The sequence below is a fragment of the Hippocampus bargibanti genome, linkage group LG19 (assembly GCF_051943395.1).
Source record: "Hippocampus bargibanti isolate YZ-2025 linkage group LG19, ASM5194339v1, whole genome shotgun sequence".
NCBI lineage: Eukaryota > Metazoa > Chordata > Actinopteri > Syngnathiformes > Syngnathidae > Hippocampus > Hippocampus bargibanti.
The window spans coordinates 12,001,629-12,021,783 of NC_142752.1; the positions used below are offsets into that span (position 1 = coordinate 12,001,629).

General features: G+C 45.1%; 1 protein-coding gene across 2 annotated transcripts in view; it reads left to right on the forward strand.

The window, feature by feature from the left end:
* galnt14 (UDP-N-acetyl-alpha-D-galactosamine:polypeptide N-acetylgalactosaminyltransferase 14 (GalNAc-T14)) overlaps nucleotides 1-20,155 on the forward strand; it is a 155,756-nt gene that overhangs the window by 107,465 nt on the left and 28,136 nt on the right. For both annotated transcript variants that reach the window (XM_089021906.1, XM_089021907.1), the window contains exons 4-5: nucleotides 4,599-4,666; nucleotides 7,535-7,600. In XM_089021906.1, the coding sequence (XP_088878032.1) occupies nucleotides 4,599-4,666; nucleotides 7,535-7,600 (134 nt within the window). The remainder of the gene's footprint in view (nucleotides 1-4,598; nucleotides 4,667-7,534; nucleotides 7,601-20,155) is intronic.

The following is a 20,155-nucleotide window of genomic DNA, read 5'->3' on the forward strand; positions in this document are numbered from 1 at the left end:
CTTTCTTTTCTCCCTCATTTCAATGGAATCAGCAGGTCCACACACACACAAGCACACACGCACGCACGCACACACACACACACACACACACACACACACACACGCACACGCACACGCACACACACACACGCACACACACACACACACACACACACACACACACACACACACACACACACACACACACACACACACACACACACACACATACGCACATACTGGCCTGAGTTCAGCTCATTATAGCAGCGAGTGTGCTGGGACTGACTCCTTCCGAGATCACAGAGGACATTGTGTGTGTGCGTGTGTGTGTGTGTTGAATCCTCTACTGCAGGCCTTCTTAAAGCGCTGCAGTTTTCAACCAATTAAAAGACAATCTGTCTCTTTGGGACACGGTGCTCCCTGTGCTCTGCCTCACTTTCCCAATTTGTGCATGCGTGCGTGTGTGTGTGTGTGTGTGTGTGTGTGTGTGTGTGTGTGTGTGTGTGTGTGTGTGTGTGCGTATGTGTGTGTGTGTGTGTTTATGTGAGTCTTGTTGACTTGCGAGCAACTATTTTGCTGCCTTTTATTTTTAGTTGGTGAGTTTGCAGCGTTGGCACATCCACAGACTGTGAGTAAGTGAGCTAACGAGCAAATGCTACCGTCTTCAAGAGATTTATTCTTAGAATCACCCCTTTTTCAATTTTTGGGCATTTTGATATTTTCGAGCGTTGCACTGCGCCGTGTGAACATTTCGTATCTCCATAATTTATGAGCTGAGGCAGAGACGCAATGTTTGATTCTCGACCTCTCTTGGCGCTTCCTCACCGATAAACACGAAAAGACACACACGTACAAATACACACATCAATTTGTGTTTCTTTACTTAAATGCAGCCGCTAACACAAAGTATTTCAGGTGTTTGCAGGCTCAGTCTTTGTAACATTACAAGCAGTCTCCAAAAACATTTTTTTCATAAACCGCTCCTGTAACCACGTGGAGGGTCAAACACTGATGGGATACTCCTGAGAGAGGTCGTTCAGTGTGTCATCATGAATTATATGCTTCCACAGCAAGTTCACATGAGTTTATTGGGCAATATGTCTCCCCCATTTTAGAGTCAGGACCCCAAAATGAACTTTCGCTTCATTTGTATGTCAATTATCGCTTCATCTGTATGTTTATTACCTTTAGTCGATATGTAAGTAAGTATGTGTTTATTCCCTTTAGTCAAAGATGTGCCATTGTCAGAGATGTTCGGTCGCACACTCTTGCTCGAACGCAGGAGGAGCGTTTTTTACTGCCGGCAGGGGATGAAGTCATTCATGACAGACGGCCGAATTCTGCACCCCTCTGCCAAGCTATTTATTGAGTGTATATGCAAATTAGAGTGATTTTTAGATTTTTCTTTATTAGAATACCACAACCCTGGACGTTCTAAGCACCAACAGCTGTAAGCAATAAAACATTTTCCATGAACTGATAGATTTATAACCTGGCTAATGAGCTCTTCCTGTGAGGGAGTTTCAAGTCCTAAATTCTGTCTAAGGCAGGAGTTAATCAAGTACTAAATGATGTCCAAGGCTAGATCTCCTTGATGAAGATTTCGAGGACACCGGGGGACACATTATTTGTATGTTGTACACACTTGGCCAATAAAGATGATTCTAATTCTAATTGTTATTCTGATATAAAATAGTGTAGGCTGTAATTGTGATTATTTGTCCGTCACATTTTAAATGACCCTTTCTGTCGCATGGTCACATGAAAAAAGAACAAGTAAAAATGTCATGAAACAGAACATTATTCTTGTAGTTTTGTCTGTAACAGCAAAGATTTGATGTGCATCAATTTTCCTTGCGAAAACAAAATGTGATCACCACTGCCACGTACTGTAGTGAACGCAGCAAAACAAAAAAACAAAGAAAACGTGCCCCTCAGTCACATTTTATGCGATGCTAAGAGGGGGGGCGGGGTTGCAATGCATTACGCACCACTCTTTAAGGACTGATATAAAATCACACCGTCACAATTTCTCCTTTAAAGTAGTTGAGATCAGCAAAAAAAGTGGATTTTTTGTGTGTGTGTAACTTTCCTGAATAGTTAGAATCCTTTTTTTTTTTGTGTGTCTAATCCTTTAATATTTTAATTTAGTAATTTAGTAACGGTGGGCTGAAAGAAAAAGATAAAACCTGTGTTGTCTCTTTCAATTTAATGGGATAAAGATTCACGTTGCAGCTTTGGGCATGCGGGGATGAGGTTGTGCTGGGGGGGGGGGGGGGGCAGCCGCCGGCTTTATTTCCTCATACACGCTTGGCATTCGCCTTTGATAAAATAAATGCTGTGTCGATCTCGCTCTTTTTCTTTCACTGTCGATATTTAATCAAGCCGCAATCTGACAATCGATCGTCTCATCAGAGCTGACAGAGGCGTTGTGGGAGAAGTCGGGCGATGAGATTAGCATGGCGCTTCCATGCTTCTTCTCTCCAACAGGCTAAATTTGAGAGGGATAATTTTCCCTCTTGTCACAGGGTCACCACCTGACTCGCCAGGGTGTCAATTTGTGTGGCGCAGGTACAAAAATTATCATATTTCCTACACTATAAGGCGCACCTAAAAGTATTTGATTTTCTCAAACTCCCACAGTGCACCTTATAATCAGATGGGCCTTAGAAATAGGCCATTCTTCTCATTTATTGGACATAATATTTTAAATGTCCTTTTAAGCACATTGTTCCAGCTGCAGTGGTTGTGAAGGCTCTCTGTAAATAAAGCTGTGTTGTATTGTATTCCCTTTAGCCTCGCTCCATCTCGTACAGGAGTGGGCACTCCTATTCCTGGAGGGCCACCCTCCTGCATGTTTGCCAAATCTCCTTGTTGCAACACACCTGATTGAAATGAGCAGGTTCAATGTCAGGCTTCCACAGATGTTTTCCTCAATATCTTTAATATTTAAGTGAGAAGCAATCCAACATTAGTATTTCACAACTCAAAAATACTCCCGTACTCACGAACATTCAAGTTACGAACAACGGTACATACAAACGTTTTTGTAGTAACATATGTAGTATTCTCTCCAGTTGTACATGTACATATCTTCATAGAGCATATATTCCATTAAATGGTTATTTTTCAGTACAAACCAATACAGGTTATGTATATAATTTGATCAATCACAAGCGGCTTGTTAGCGTCATATTTCGACAAGGCGAGCTTATCCAAAAAAACTAATCCGCCGTGTGATGCCCGCTGGAGTGATGCTCTCCATCCTAATTGCATATGGACGCATAGAGAGTCAACTGGGTTGCAATTTTTATGTTCAACAAACTATAAAAGGGCGGCCCGCGAGTCGAGTGGTTAGCACACCGGCTTCACAGTGCAGAGGTCGCTGGTTCGCATCCCGGTCCGGCCTCCCTGTGTGGAGTTTGCATGTTCTCCCCGGACCCGCGTGGGTTTTCTCCGGGTCCTCCGGTTTCCTCCCACACTCCAAAAACATGCATGGCAGGCAGATTGACCACTCCAAATTGTCCCTAGGTGTAAGTGTGAGAGTGACTGTTGTACGTCTTTGTGTGCCCTGCGATTGGCTGGCAACCAATTCAGGGTGTCCCCCGCCTCGTGCCCGAAGACAGCTGAGATAGGCTCCAGCACCCACCGCGACCCTAATGAGGAATAAGCGGTACGGAAAATGAGATGAGATGAGAACAAACTATACAAACTATTTGTTGCTGTACAAAATGGTTACATGTGCCTTCTGTACTCTTTAGCGCTCTACATTGTATCAGTTCTAACACAATACAGCTCACTAACATACTGCGCGGCTTGGAATTGAAGCGGATTGACGTGGGATGGGAAGATATGAGATAATCTCTTTTTGTCAATGGATTTTTTCTGACCATACATTAGGTGGGTGTGTTGCAAGAAAAATACTGTAAAAAAGGAAAATACAGTGTCTGGCTTCGTTCTTTTGTTTCCTGACACCGCATCCTTAAACTGGTTAGGGACGATTAAGGCCCACTTAGTCCGACCTTTAACAAAAACATTATCATCATCCATCCCAAAAATGGACGTCCATCCATCCAGGGATGAAATGCCCATCTCTGATCAGAATCCAAGCTTTCTTTTTAAGTTCTATCTCTGTAAGAGTGGAAGCCATTTATTGTGTTCATGTTGTACACATTGGAATTTGAATTCTGTTTATGTTCATATCAGCACTATCATGATTTGCGGCCCATTGAACATAATAAATGGGACGTGAAACCCACTTATTATGTTCAGCCTTCCTCTTCCTGTCATCTTTGTACCCCACAACCCCAGCCCACCCATCTGCCAGCGGCAGCCTAAGCCGAGTGTAAATATTGAAAATAAAAGCCATGCTTGGACAAAAAGACATTTTCTCATTTTGGCGCTTGCAACTTATGAATTTTTGATGTCTCAATCTTGAGGTGTAATGAAATATTTTTTTCCCATCCAACAGAAAGCCAACATATTTCCAATGACGGAATTTAGTCTGAATTTTTTCCATGACTGCACACAAACGGTGTGCCACGGATTCTTAAGCTTTGTGGATTTTTTTGTTTGTGTCTGAGTGCGTGTGTTTGTGTGTGACAATATCTTTCTCTCAGTGTATTAAACAGAACTCCTGTTCATCTCATCCATGAGATCATTCTGGTGGACGACTTCAGTGATGATGGTAAGCACACACACACACACACACACACACACACACACACACACACACACACACACACACACACACACACACACACACACACACACACACACACACACACACACACACACACACACACACACACACACACACACACACTCAAACACACACACATAAACACACACAGTGAGTAAAAAGTGTGTGTATCGAAATGAAATGAAAATACACACCAAAAAAATAATTTTTGGTGAATTTGTGAGGACCTCTCTGAAACTTTAACAGATGCATATATAGACCCTCGAGAAGCCAAAATGTCCTCAAAACGTATGGTATAAAATGTTAGTGGTCCTCACAATACTAGTCATACAAACACACACACACATGGTGCAGGAACATATGTCATCAGACAATACAACAAAGCTCATGTCATATGCTCTCTACTATGAACCAAAATATAGCCAAAAACAAAAATAAAATAAAAAAACACTCCGAAAATATCGGAAATGTAACATGGACTCCTCGTGGACACACCCACACACCATCATAATTATTATTATTGACAATATATCCTACTCTGAAATATTTAAGATCACGAGAGTCATTATTGGCCACCTACCAACAGCCAATCAGAGGGTGTGTAAGGCGGGGCAATAAATACTGTGAAGATCCCAAGTTGTTGTCTTCATGTCCCTTTTTTATTTTTTTATTTTTTTAAACATCAAATCCCAAGATTTACGCCAACTTGGAAAAACCAAAAGGTGGAGAGAAAAAATGGATTTGGTTGGAGATTTACTGTCAAAGCCATTTTCAAGACTGACTTTTGAAGAAAAAATGGATATTGCAGTGATACCTTGTCTTACGAACTTTATTGGTTCCCCGACAGAGTCTGTAACACCAGAAGTGTGTATCCCAAATATTAATTTCCCATAGGAAACCATTCAAATGAGAATAAAACGTTCCCAGGTCCCCATAACACATCATTTTCTACTTTCTAATTTTCAAAGCCTTAAAACTACGCAAAATATACCTTATTTTATGTATAATAAACGTTATGCTGTGCTATTGTTAAGTTATTGTTAATTGTTCTGTATTGTTAAGCTAATGTTATGCTATGGTATTATAATTAAAGAAATAAACTGTACTATATAATAAAGTCGTTTTATTGACCTTTGTGATGGTCGTTGATGGCTTGATGGAATGGAGTGGCCTGTTTCATCAGCATTAAACATTTGATGAGGAACGTAACCTTCTTCTTTCACCATCTTGAGGAATGATCCCTTGTAGGTGCTTTCTCTGCAATAATTTTACCTTATTCTTCATCAATTGTGTTCTGTTTAGCTGGGTTGATAGCTTTTTGCATCAAGTGTACAGATGGCTTGTGCAGGGTATTTGTGGAACCTGATTGATGGGATATTTTAACCTTGCGGTCTACACTCTGGCTTTGAACTATCAAAGTTAAAATCCATTTTGTCACTCTCTCTCTGTCGTCTTCCAGTCTCTTTAATGTTTAACCCCCCCCTCACTGCTGCGTTGTTAGAGGACAAAAACAGTCGGCTGCCAATTTATTTTTGGAGAACGGCCTCACTCTCTCTCTCTGTCTGAAAACCCCCACCCCCTCACTGCTCCGTTATTGACCAATCATGTGTCTTTAACCGAAGACTGGGCGGAGAATACAGGACAAAAAAAGTCAGCTGCCATTTTCTTGTTAGGAGAACGGGCTCGTTCGCAAATGACACATCACTCATTGTGGCGCTCCGTGTGAATCCCCAAAAATAGTTTGTATGCCAAGGTAAATTGTTCATAAATTTAACGTTCGTTAACCGAAAGGTTCGTAAGGCAAAGGGTTCGTAAACCGAGGTATCATTGTATTACGAAAGGTCGGTCGGTTATTTCCTGGCTAATGCTAGCCTCTAGTGGACTTGTAGTAAATCACACCACACTTTTCTCAGTTTGTATATTTTCAGACATAGCACTACTGAAGGCCCGCCACTAATTTCTGAGATACACACCAGAATGACCAGTACAATTGAAACTGTGAAAATAACATTTCTAATTCTATTTAATTAGTATTATCCCCTGTGCTGATGACCATTTTCTGTTTGGGAGCGTTTTACTGAGCGAGTTGCTTGTTCTGTAGCCACAAAGGGACATATGTCTTCTTGTGCCGGTCCCAAGCCCGGATAAATACAGTGGGTTGTGTCAGGAAGGGCATCCGACGTAAAAGCTTGGCCAAAACAAACATGCGTATCATACCTCTGAAGATGGAGGTTACTGATTCGCTGTGGCGACCCCTTGAAGGGAAAAGCCGAAAGGAAAAGAAGAAGACTGTATGTTTATACAACACATATTACACAGTTCTTTTTTTCTTACATTGTTTTTTCACATTGAAAAACCCCATGATGAGATGGTAGAACGGATTAATGGCACTCCCATTCATTTCAATTGGGAAAGACACACAAACACACACGTGCAAGCATTCAGGTGAAAAGTGAAGCATCTATTTTGCGGTCATAGAGCGTAGCGGTCATCCAGCTGCAACCACTCGTCCCCGGGGACGCGCGACATTCTCACCACAAGGAATAGTGAACCCCCAAAAGAAAGTACACTAACTCTGACCAAGTTGCGCAATGCTTCCATCAGGGGAGAACACACAAATGTAAACGACAGATCCTGCGTGTAAACAATGAAATTGATGCTCTTTGCAGTATTTTCAATCCTCATGTAATTTTTGGAACAGAGGATGAGAATTTTAGTTTGCAGCGAACGCACTCCATGTCAACCCTCATCTTGTCATTCATTTTAATAATTCATTGTTGAGCTGCTTTCTATGACAAACAAGACACACAGCACTTTATGTGTTTCATTTTGCTGTCTTTGTTGTTGTTTCAGGCAGCGACTGTCAACTTCTCACCAATTTACCCAAAGTCAAATGCCTGCACAACAGCAAAAGAGAAGGTATGTGCGTGTGTGTATGATTTTTTTTTTTTTTTTTTTGGGGCTCAGTAACATCATCACTATTCTCGTACGTGAATTTGCATTTCTGAAGTATGCTTGCAAAAGTAATATCCAGAGTGACTGATATAAACTGATATACGTGATCCCATTTGGGTATTTTTTTTTTTGGTTGGGGGGAGGGTTGAGAATAGATTTGAAGATGTTTGTATCCACTCCCAATTGAATAGAAGACTGAAACTGAACACATAGAAAATTGTGTATTCAAAACAAGCATAAAGTTGCAACAGCAACAACAAGAACAACAAGAACTACAAGAACAACAAGAACAATAATAATAATCTTCCGTCTTCGGGCAGGAGGCAGAGGACAGCCTGAATTGGTTGATCGCCAATCGCAGGGAAAACAGAGACAAACAACCAGTTACTCTCACACCTAGGGAGAATTTAGAGTGTTCAATTGGGAATTGAACTCTACTACTGCTACTGCTTCTCTGACTGCTACTGCGACTGCTACTACTACTATTATTGCTACTACTACTTCTACTACTACTACTACTACTACTACTACTACTACGGCTACTACTACTAATGATACTGCTACTACTCCTATTAGTAGTACTACTCCTACGACCTCTACAGCCACTGCTCCCGCCACCACCACTACTACTAATAAATTTTAGCCCGTTGACTTCAGTGCTGAGGTACAGGGTTTAATTTTGGCTCCAAACTTGCTGTATCGAGTTTGCATGATCTCGACCTGGCTGTTTGGTTTTTCTCCGGGTATTTATTTTTTTTTCTCCAAGATGGCGCCCGAGTAGGCAGCCGTCAGCAAGTGCGCTCATGAGCCTTGCTTTTTTGCTGTTTTTGTCTTGTTTTTGTGTTTTTTTGTCACTTTGTGTTGTTGTGCGTTGTGTGGAACGCATATGATTTTTTTTTCAACATTTTTGGCCACGGCATTCATCAAGGAGGGGAGTGTGCTGAGCGGTTGCGCCTTTTCGGCAGCATGAATATGCCAGTACTGTTTTTGAATGGCAGGAATGTCTGTGGCATTTGACTGTCATCGCTGAACACATCTGGGGCGATTGTGCTTTTTTTGCGGCTGTCATGAGCAGCACCGCTTTGTTCAACGAAAGGGTCGGTGCTGTTGGACAGTCTGCGGCTGGATGGATGCATGGCTTGAGGAACCCGCGATAAGAAAAAAGGAGCGTCAGTGCAAGGCGCCGAAATCCTATGTGGAACTGTCGCGGCTTGGAATTGAAGCGGATTTATCTGGGACAGGAGATGTGAGACAATCTCTTCTCGTCAATGGATGCTACAGCTGTGTGTTTACTTTCAACATTTAACTTTCCACCATGACGTCCATGATCCACTGCTGAAAATGATGCTTTGATCCTCTCCTCTTTCATCTAAAACTGCTTCATGTCACAAAGAGGGTACAGCAAGTGTTGAAGAATGAATGACTTTCTGTGTCATTGTGTCTTCGTGTATTTGTTATTTAGTTTTTCCCCCCCTTTCTTTCATTTCTTCTTCCTTTCATAATGTGATATCATGAGAGGCTAGCTCTCAGCGGGACAAGTGCAATGGACGACAGGTTTGGATACAAACAAAAGGTTTTAATCAAGGGTTCCAGGGGGAATTCACAAGCAACAAAGGTTTGAATAGTGTCTCTTCCAATACTTATCAAAAATAAAGTCTCTTCTGATACTTAATTCCAAATAAAGTCTCTTCTGATACTTAAATCCAAATAAAGTCTCTTCTGAGGTAAAACTGAAGACGGAGTTCTTTTCCAAGAGTCTCTAGGCCTCACCCCTCTTGACGTCTTCCTCATGTAGCCTAGCCACCTTAGCTAGGTTCAAATCCAGTGTCCAGTCGTGTGGTCCCAACTGGCAATGAGTTCCACGCAGCAATCAACTTCTTCACAGAGCACAGCAATCGAGCTTGTCTTTCCCCAAGCTCCACACTCAGAGGCTCTCTGCCTTAAGAGCCTCGCTTGCCAAAAAAATTTGAATTGCTGCCTTCCACCAGCTGGGGCCAAGACTCTCTCTGGGTGGAGCCATCTTAGGGGGATGTATTTCCCCTCCAGGACACAGCCTCTCGTGACATCACACATCCCCCCCCTTGAGACCGACGTCCTCGGCGGGGTGAAGGATGCGAAACAGGCCAGGAAGGCCTCCCTTCGGGAGAGGGCATCCGCATTGCCTTGGCGCTTGCCAGCCCTGTGGACAACAGAGAAGTTAAAGGCTTGCAGACTTAAGAACCACCTGGTTACTCTGCTGTTGGTCTCCTTGTTCCTGGCCATCCATTGGAGAGGAGCATGATCAGAGATCACTGTGAAACGTCTTCCCAGGAGATAGAAGCGTAATGACTCCAAAGCCCATGTAATGGCAAGGCACTCCTTCTCCACTGTGGAATAGTTCTTTTCCCTGGGCAACAGCTTCCTGCTAAGGTACAGGATGGGATGTTCCTCTCCTCCATGTACTTGCGAGAGTACAGCCCCCAGACCAACTTCTGATGCATCAGCTTGGACAATGAAGTCCTTGCTGAAGTCTGGTGCCACCAGGATCGGGCTGGAACACAGCGCCTGTTTTAGATTGACGAAGGCCATTTCGGCCTCTGGGCTCCATTTCACCAATCGGGAGTGTTTTTTGGTCGTCAATTCTGTCATGGGGGCTGCTATAGTAGCAAAGTCAGCTATAAAGCGTCTATAGTAGCCAGCCATGCCTAAGAACGACCTCACCTGCTTCTTAGTAAGGGGTTGGGGCCAATCTTGTATAGCCCGGAGTTTTGTTTCTTGAGGCTTCACCAGCCCCCGTCCTATAGTGTAGCCCAGGTAGTTGGTCTCGCCAAATGCCAACCTGCACTTTTTCGGGTTTGCTGTGAGACCTGCTTTTCTGAGGGAGTCAATCACAGCTTGCACTCGGGGTAAGTGACTCTCCCAGTCAGGACTCTGTATGACCACATCATCCAAATATGCTGCCGCGTACCTCTTGTGGGGGGTGAGAATCCGATCCATTAGGTGCTGAAACATGGCGGGTGCTCCATGGAGACCAAACGGGAGCCTGGTATACTGGTAGAGTCCCTCAGGTGTGGCGAAGGCTGTCTTCTCCTTTGATGCTGTGGTCAGGGGCACTTGCCAATAACCCTTTGTGAGGTCGAGAGTGGTGATGAAGCGTGCCTGTCCCAGGGAGTCAATAAGATCATCAACACGAGGCATCGGTTACGCATCAAATTCAGACACCTCATTCAACTTCCGATAGTCATTGCAGAATCGTATTGACCCGTCTGGCTTGGGAACCAACACGATCAGGCTTGCCCAGGCACTTTGGGACTCCTCAATTACACCAAGTTCCAGCATCTTCCTTATCTCCTCCTGAATCGCGACCTTACGGGCCTCCGGCACACGGTAGGGACGTTGGTGTACTGTTTTTCCAGGTGCGGTGCGTATCTCATGTTGCACCACCTCTGTGTGCCCAGGTATGGAGGAGAAGACGTCTTGGTTATGCTCGACCAATTCGAGCGTCAGCTGGCGTTGGTGTGGGGACAAACTTGGACCCATCTGGACTTCTTCTCTTGCCGGTTCCTTAGCTTTGCTGGGGGGGAGACAGCTGAACAGCGCCTCTCTGGCATGCCATTTCTTTAGGAGGTTAACATGGTAAATCTTCTCAGGTTTCCTCTTACCAGGTTGCCTCACCTTGTAGTTTACCTCCCCCATGCGTTCGATGACCTCAAAGGGCCCCTGCCAGGATGCCAGGAATTTGCACTCCACCGTTGGCACCAAGACCAGCACTCTGTCCCCTGGCTTGAACTCTCGAAGCTGGGCAGGTCTATTGTAGGAGGCTTGCTGCTGTCGCTGGGCCGCTTCCATGTGCTCTCGCACTGTCTGATAAATGGCCTTCATCCTTTCCCTCACGTCCCCCACATGCTCGATGAGGGTACGTTGTCGGCACGGCTGCTCTTCCCACGCCTCTTTGGCGATATCCAGCAGTCCCCAGGGTCTGTAAGAGTACAACAGCTCAAAGGGTGAAAAACCAGTAGAAGACTCTGGTACCTCCCTCACGGCAAACAGCAAATACGGCAGCAGTTGATCCCAGTTTCGGCCATCTTCTTTGATCACTTTCCTCATCATGGCCTTGAGGGTCTTGTTGAACCGTTCTACCAACCCATCCGTCTGTGGGTGGTAGATGGAGGTTCTCAGTTGCTTGACCTTCAGCAGGGCACATAGGTCCTTCATGACCTTGGACATAAAGGGGCTTCCTTGGTCTGTCAATATCTCCTTTGGGATTCCCACCCGGCTGGTGAGAGCAAATAGTTCCTTGGCAATCTGTCTAGTGGTAGCCTTTCTGAGGGGAACAGCCTCTGGAAACCGAGTGGCATAATCAACCATAACTAAAATATATTGGTGTCCCCTAGCACTTTTTGGTAGAGGTCCAACTATATCCAGCCCAAGCCTCTGAAAAGGGGTCTCAATGATGGGTAAGGGAATGAGCGGGTTTCTGTATGTGGGCTTTGGCGCCACCTGTTGGCACTCGGGGCAAGAACGACAATAGTTCTCCACATCCTTGTGCACCCCTAGCCAGAAGAACCGTTGCAAGATTCTCCCTTTCGTCTTTTCTACCCCTAGGTGTCCCCCCTAGCAGGTGTGTGTCTGGAGACAAGGTGACCAGGCTTCCGGAGTCCAGCAGGGCTTCAACATCCTGTTGATTCACTGACACTGGACAGGTGGGGGTCTTGTTAGTGAGCTTTCACTACTTTCTACCCCTAGGTGTCCCCCTAGCAGGTGTGTGTGTGCCAAGTCCAGGACTGTAGCTCGGTGTGGCTGTGGTACGAGAAGTTGTTCACGTACTTCACCATTTTGCTTCGTTACCTGGTATATTAACCCACGGTCAACAGCAAAATGGGGATATGTGGGACTCGTCCTCTCCCCCAGTACTACACTCTCTAAGACTTGCACATTTCTCATGGCGTTGGCAAGGGTAGGATCCTGCAACTGGGCTGTACCATACCGGCCTGTTAGGGGAGGCAGCTTCTGGGTCCCTGGGTTCTCATCACCACTGGAAGCCGGGAGATTTTCTAAGACTGGAGTCTCCTCGGCTGTCTCTGGGCGAGACTCCGTCTCCGGTGGTGCGTTTGCTGTCCCTAGGAGAGCACAGGCTGGGGAGAGTGAATCAGGGGGGTAGGCTTGAGCATTCACGACACGCATCTTACCCCTCCCCTTCCGAGGTAGTCGGGCCAGTCTTTCCTGTGTTTCTCTCCACAGTGGGTGAAAGGCCGGGCAGTCGCATCCAATCAGGAGGGGGACAGGGAGAGAGTCAACCACGCCAGCTACCGTGCGGATGATTCCTTTGGTTGTGGTCATGGTGAGTTCGGTAGTGTGGTACTCTCTGGTGTCTCCGTGGACACAGGAGACGGGAAGGGTTTTCACTGGAGACAACCTGGTTGGATCCACCAGCGTTTGGCGCACCAAGGTGACCAGGCTTCCGGAGTCCAGCAGGGCTTCAACATCCTGTTGATTCACTGACACTGGACAGGTGGGGGGTCTTGTTAGTGAGCTTTCACTACCACCCAGGAGGGAGGCATAGTGAGCAGGGTGGGCACTGGAAGAGTCAGCGGTCGGCATGGACTCTTCCGTTGGTTTTCCACACTGCCGTGAGATGTGTCCCATCTCTCCACATCTGTAGCATCGTCTGGGCCCAGTGCCCCCGGGTATTTGCCACTGCCTGGTTTGGCTTCTGGTGCCGCCTGGAGCTATCTTGGCTGTGTTGGGGAGCTTGGGCGCCTTTGTGCGGGCCATTCCAGTCCTGGGTGGGGACGTGTTGCCGGTTTCCTTCCTGGTTGTTCGCAGCATCTCCGCTGTGGCCTGGTACTGTTCCACTGCTGCCACTGTTTGACAGGCAGTAGTCAGCGACTGCTGGCTGATGATCTTTTTTGCCTCATAGGGCAGGGCTCGTAAGTAGCGATCCACGACAATGGCCTCGACCACCGCAACTGCCGTGCTCCTTTCCGGTTCCAGCCACTTCCGTGCGATGCGGGCCAATTCGTGCATCTGTGCCCGTGGAGGTTGGTCTGGCTGGAAAGTCCAGGTGTGGAAGCGCTGTGCCATCCCAAACTTGGTGAGCCCATGTCTGCTGAGAATTTCAGCTTTTAGATAATCATAGTCGTCTGCTCTGTCTGCGGTCAAGTCCAGGACAGCATTCAGTGATTCCCCTGTCAGGAAGGGTGCAAGCAATCCCACCCACTGCTGCTTGGGCCACTTTTCTCGAGTGGCTGTTGCTTCAAACGTATGCAGGTACGCCTCAATATCTCCCGTCCCCCCCATCTTGGCTAAAAAATCACCCGCCTTCACCCGGGGCATGTTCTTGGCGGCCATTTGTTTTTGCAAGAGCAATTCCTCTGCCTTCAGTTCATTGGCTCTCTTTTGCTCCTCTAGGAGAGCCAAATTGGCCTGATATTGGGCTTCCTGACTTGCAAGAAGGGTTTTCAAGATATCTTCCATTTTTTTTAAAGTTATTTTCAATTTAGAAAAAACATAGCACAAACCATCTATGCCCGTGCACTTATTAACGCTTGTCCAGTGCCCGCATCCTCCACCATATGTGATATCATGAGAGGCTAGCTCTCAGCGGGACAGGACAAGAAGTGCAATGGACGACAGGTTTGGATACAAACAAAAGGTTTTAATCAAGGGTTCCAGGGGGAATTCACAAGCAACACAGGTTTGAATAGTGTCTCTTCCAATACTTATCAAAAATAAAGTCTCTTCTGATACTTAATTCCAAATAAAGTCTCTTCTGATACTTAAATCCAAATAAAGGTAAAACTGAAGACGGAGTTCTTTTCCAAGAGTCTCTAGGCCTCACCCCTCTTGACGTCCTCCTCATGTAGCCTAGCCACCTTAGTTAGGTTCAAATCCAGTGTCCAGTCGTGTGGTCCCAACTGGCGATGAGTTCCACGTAGCAATCAACTTCTTCACAGAGCACAGCAATCGAGCTTGTCTTTCCCCAAGCTCCACACTCAGAGGCTCTCTGCCTTAAGAGCCTCGCTTGCCAATCAAGCCGTGATCAGCCGCAGGTGTGTGGTTTGAATTGCTGCCTTCCACCAGCTGGGGCCAAGACTCTCTCTGGGTGGAGCCATCTTAGGTATTTCCCCTCCAGGACACAGCCTCTCGTGACATCACAATAACTAATGCTGTATTACTTCCGGGTAGAGTGAACGCTTGCGCGAATGGCTGCCGCTGCTCACCCGCACAAAACAATCCTGTGACTGTAAAGAAAGTTTTGAAAAGCGCCTAGAAATTAAATGTATTATTATTATTATTATTATTATTATTATTATTATTATTATTATTATTAGAAAACAGATGGATGGATTAATATATGTTATTTGTTTAGCGCTTTCATAACATTCAAAGGCACTTAACCTGGTTAATAATAATAATAATAATAATAATAATAATAATAATAATAATAATAATAATAATAATAATAATAATAATAATAATAATAATAATAATACATGAGAAAACAGACACATTTTTCGATCAAATAGCAATAACAATCTTTATATGAAAAATTTTATTGGTGCAACGGTGTGTAAAAAAACGGATAAATGGTTTTTCGGAGCAGATCCTTTTAAAAGAGGGGAGTATGTGAGTATATCTGAGGTGATGAGGGAACGAATTAGAGAAGGCTCTGCCTCCCTAGGTCCGGTTCTTGGTTCAGGTGGGGCGAAGGGGTGGGGGGTTGGTATGGGCTGATCTAAGATTGCAGGTGGAGGGGGGGGGTAATGGTGAAGGAGCTCAGTGTGGTGGGAGGAGTTGAGGTTGTAAAGGCCCTTGAAAGTGATGAGAAGAATTTTAAATTGGATGTATTGTTGAATGGGAGTGTCGGTGTTGGAGGACTTGGGTGAAGGAGTGGGTGCATCAGAATTTTGCATACATTTAAAGGACAACCGACATCACTTTTTTGTTTCCTAGCTGACATCAGAAAAACGTTTTATAGCATCTAAAATTCACAAAACACGCAGGATGATATTTTTAGTCAAATACAAAATACCAATACAAATGACTTTAAGTGTCTAAAAATTACTTCAATTTGAAACCGGAAGTGGCTAGTTTCAGAAGGTACCGCCCCCTTGTTCGTGGTGTCACGCCAAGATGTCTTGCCTTGCTCGAGAATCAAAGCAATGGCTTCAGATTCGGAGAAAATGCTTTCTTTTTACTCATCCAGTTATGAATATGATTCCACCGCACCGATAGTTCTGAAGAGGAAAGTATACATGTTTGCAATCGATTAAATAATTTATTCCGTGTCATTTTGAGGCATCTGAAGAGAAATGTAGCACCCACAATATGGCGACAAAGGTCCGTGGAAAGGGGCTGATTTTTCTCCTTGGCATTTTTGTCAGCGAATATCAAATAGTTGTTCGGTGTAACACACAATGATTTACCATCGCGTTATTTATGTGTTTTCCTTCTAATTTCGCCATCAACACAGATCAACACGAAGTTTTCAGACCAAACAAAGTACCGCAAAATGCATTGAGGTGATGAAAGGACTGCGACAGTATGTCCTTTCTCGGTCAAGGGTGTTCCTTCCGTGACGTGATGTCAGGACTCGTCACCAACTCAAAAACAAGACTTCCGGAATATCCAGCGCGAGTCTTAATACGTAAAATATATCTATATGCCATGGAATCATTGTAAAATACTCTCAGTAGAAGTCATTCGGAGGCATCGGTTGTCCTTTAAGTTTGTTGAGGGTTTTAGTGGATAAATTGAAGAAGATGCCCAACAGAAAATGACAGACGACACTCCCATTAACTGCGATATGTAGGACCATTGTGGGACAGACAGGTGGACTGGAGCCAGCTGTGAAAATTGTACTTTCTTCGAAAACAAGCTGAACCTCGGCCAAGTGGTCAAAGATGACCATTGACCGACCTCTACTGTCCCAAAAATAGAAAAAGCTTTGTGAAATAGCTTTGTTGAGCTCGGACTGCTGGAGGGCATTAGCATTTGTTCCCGTGTCAACTTTGACTCCCTAGATGGATCTTGGCAGGGAGTTTAGCTGTTAGCTTTATGCTAATGCTAACACACACAGTAATGATGGGATTTCCGGCTCTTTTCAGAGAGCTGTTCTTTTGGCTCCCAAATGGCCCCTCAGTTGGTTTGTTGTTTTTTTTTTGTTGCTTAAATTAATGAATTACCAGAATTCATGTAAATGTATGTGAAAAACAAATTACTCATGTAAAAAATACACTATATCAAATATTTTTATTTATATGGCTTGATTTAGATGTGCACAGAGAGCATCCACTAACTTTCACTTTCCCTGTGGTTACTCTGGTCTGATGATCAGCTGTCACTAATTTGCTTTTATATTAATAATGCTATCAGACCAACGAGTAAAAAATATAATAATTGAATAATAATAACAGCATAATGTAATAACATTTATCCAGCTGTCTACCTCCCACCCTTTTCCTCACTGCTGCGTGTGTCTGTAATTCTCCCCTCCCTCCTCTACGACGGATATCGATCAATCACGTGCAGCTTTAACCGAGGCGGGGAATAGAGAACCAGAAATCGGCTCCCATTTCCGGCTCCTGTTTAGGATCTGGTTCTGAGAACCGGCTCGTTCGCAAATGACACATCACTAACACAGTAATGGAATGCACATGTAACGTTTTTGGCAATCGATATTTGAACACAAATAGCATAGAGGTATGACAGTTCACATGATTTTGTGTTTTGTTGTTCCTTTGGAGGAGGGGTGAAGACTGTTTGTGTTTCTGATTTAGGTTGTTCAGTAAGTGTTTTTGGTCATATGTTTGGTTCAGTACACCCTGCCTCCCTCCATTTTAGGTAAACCATCGTCACGCAAAACTCGACAAAAAGTACTTGCACATATTTTTTTAATCTTTTGAGGAGTTGAAACAGTGACATTATAAGAATGCCGGTGCACAGTCAGTCTGTCAGACATGCCAGTGTATTTTTTCAGGGTGCTCACAGGACATAGAATACCTTCAATTTAAACTACAGTGATACCTCGGTTTACGAACCCCCTGGCTTATGATTTTTTTGTTTTATGAACGTTGCATTTATGCAAAATTTACCTTGGCATATGAACTATTTTTCGGGATACACACGGAGCGCCACAATGAGTGAATCGTCATTCGCGAATGAGCCTGTTCTCCTAATAAGAAAATTGCAACCGACTGTTTTTGTCCTCTATTCCCCGCCCCCAGTCTTCGGTTAAGCCACGTGAACAAGAACAAGAACGCAGCAGTAAGGGGGGGTGGTTTAAACATTAAAGAGACAGGCAGACGACAGAGAGAGAGTGAGAAAATGGATTTCAACTTTGATAGTTCAAAGGCAGAGTGTAGACTGCAAGGTTAAAATTCCCATCAATCAGGCTCCACAAATAACCCAAACAAGCCATATGTACACTTAATGCAAAAAGCTATCAACCAGCTAAACAGAACACAATTGATGAGGAACAGGGTAACAAATTATTCTCATTTTAATGGTTTCCTATGGGAAATTATTTTTGGGGATACACACTTTTCAACCTTATACACTCTGTCTGGAAATCAATTAAGATCGTAAGCCAAGGTATCACTGTATCTTTGTTTTTGCCTCTTTTTTTTGGTCGTTTCTTGCTGTGAAAGATGGAGTGGGCCACCTGTGCGCCAGGCAGACGGTTTGGGCGTGTGTCCAATGTGTCTGAATCCGACTGTGGCGAAATGCGGCTGTTACGCTGCATCGTCACACTCTCCCGATTATTTTTTCACGCTTTTAAAAATAGAATGTGAACGAACAACTTATGCCAAATGAACGTGACAGCGACACAATACTCGGATTGAATCGACATGACCTTTTTACCATTCGCACCCGTTGCATTGCTAGCAAACAAGCGTGAGAGTAACACCCTAAAATAAGTAATAATAATAATAATAATAATAATAATAATAATAATAATAATAATAATAATAATAATAATAATACATCGATGAGAAGGTTTCTTCAGCCGTCATCTGTACTTTTTTGAAGGTGTCGGACGTTTCGCCTCCTATCCAAGAGGCTTCATCAGCGAAGTAAAGTCTTACTGGTCGTATCGGTCCTATGTATATATCCCTAATGTCCAGACATGGCGGCGCCGGACCCAGTTATGATAGGTCCCTACTCTCAGGTTGGGGGGAGCAGGGGACCACTCCCTGTGGCCCCACTGATAGGCTGCCAAATGAAAAACAAAGTAATGTAGTTTATTTGATACTGTGACGTTTTTGCGAGGTGGTGATGGCGGGTGCGGATACCAAAAAGCAGGCATGAGGGAGCAGGAGGTTGTTTGACAAATTGTATTAAAATAAAGGTCAGCAGGAACAAAATGTAAAACATCAAAATCATCTGAATGGAAAAACTACAAAGTAGCAAAAGAAGACCAAAAGTAAAAGTCCGCCAAGGTTAAACAAACACATACACAATGCATGCAGCAACCAAGCAGCAAACAATGAACCGACAACGGATGGTCGTGCCGGGTGTCCTTTTAAGTGACAGTGATTATAACGACCAGCACCTGCGAGGCTGCCGGCAGGGCTGACGTCGCTACCCGTTGATCGCCAATCTGATCGGGACGACCAGCACCTGTGCAGGTGCAGGCGGGGCCGACAGCGCCCCCCGTTGATCGCCAACCAGATCATGACAGTACCCCCCCTTCAAGGGGCTGCTTCCAGAAGTCCCAACAGTATCCCAAAAGGTCCACTCGCCAGGGAACGGTCGGTGGAGAGGGCAACCGCTGCCTCTCCAGCATACGACGGGCGGCGGCCTGATGGGAACGGGACTCGGCCTGAGGTGGACAAAGACGCGTCACGGATCGTCGTGGGCGTGAGTGCGATCCCTCTCGCACGTTCACGCGACGGCGCATGGCTCAATGTGGTCGTCGAACTGCCAGGCGCAGAATGGCACCCCGTACGGCCGTATGGGACCACGTCTCGGCCGGACGCCGACGTGGGTGTGAACTGCCCGGCACCGGGGGAACGAGACCAGTCCAGAGCCGCTCCGGGATCCAGCGGTGAGTGGGGTCTCGGACTGACGTTGACGCGGATGTTGCACGGCTCGTCGTGGATGAGACTCAATTCGTCATGCACGACGACAGTGTGGCTGGACGTGGGCGTGCAATGCCAGTCACCCAGTGTCACCCTGGACGGCCACCTGGAAGGAGGTCTCGGCCGGACGTTTACGTGGACGTTACGGCTCGTCGAGTGACGCAATTCAAACTCGACGAGGCTCTGGCTAACGTGGACGTAGCATTGCCAGGCACAGGGTGGAAATGAGACGGGTCCGATGTACCTGCGGGATCCGATGGTTGGTCGGTTCATTCTGTCACGGTTTGCGAGGTGGTGATGGCGGGTGCGGATCCCACAAAGCAGGCAGGAGGGAGCAGGGGGTTGTTTGACAAAATGTATTAAATTAAAGGTCAGCAGGAACAAAATGTAAAACATCAAAATCATCCAGCCATCCATCCATTTTCCGTACCGCTTATTCCTCATTAGGGTCGCA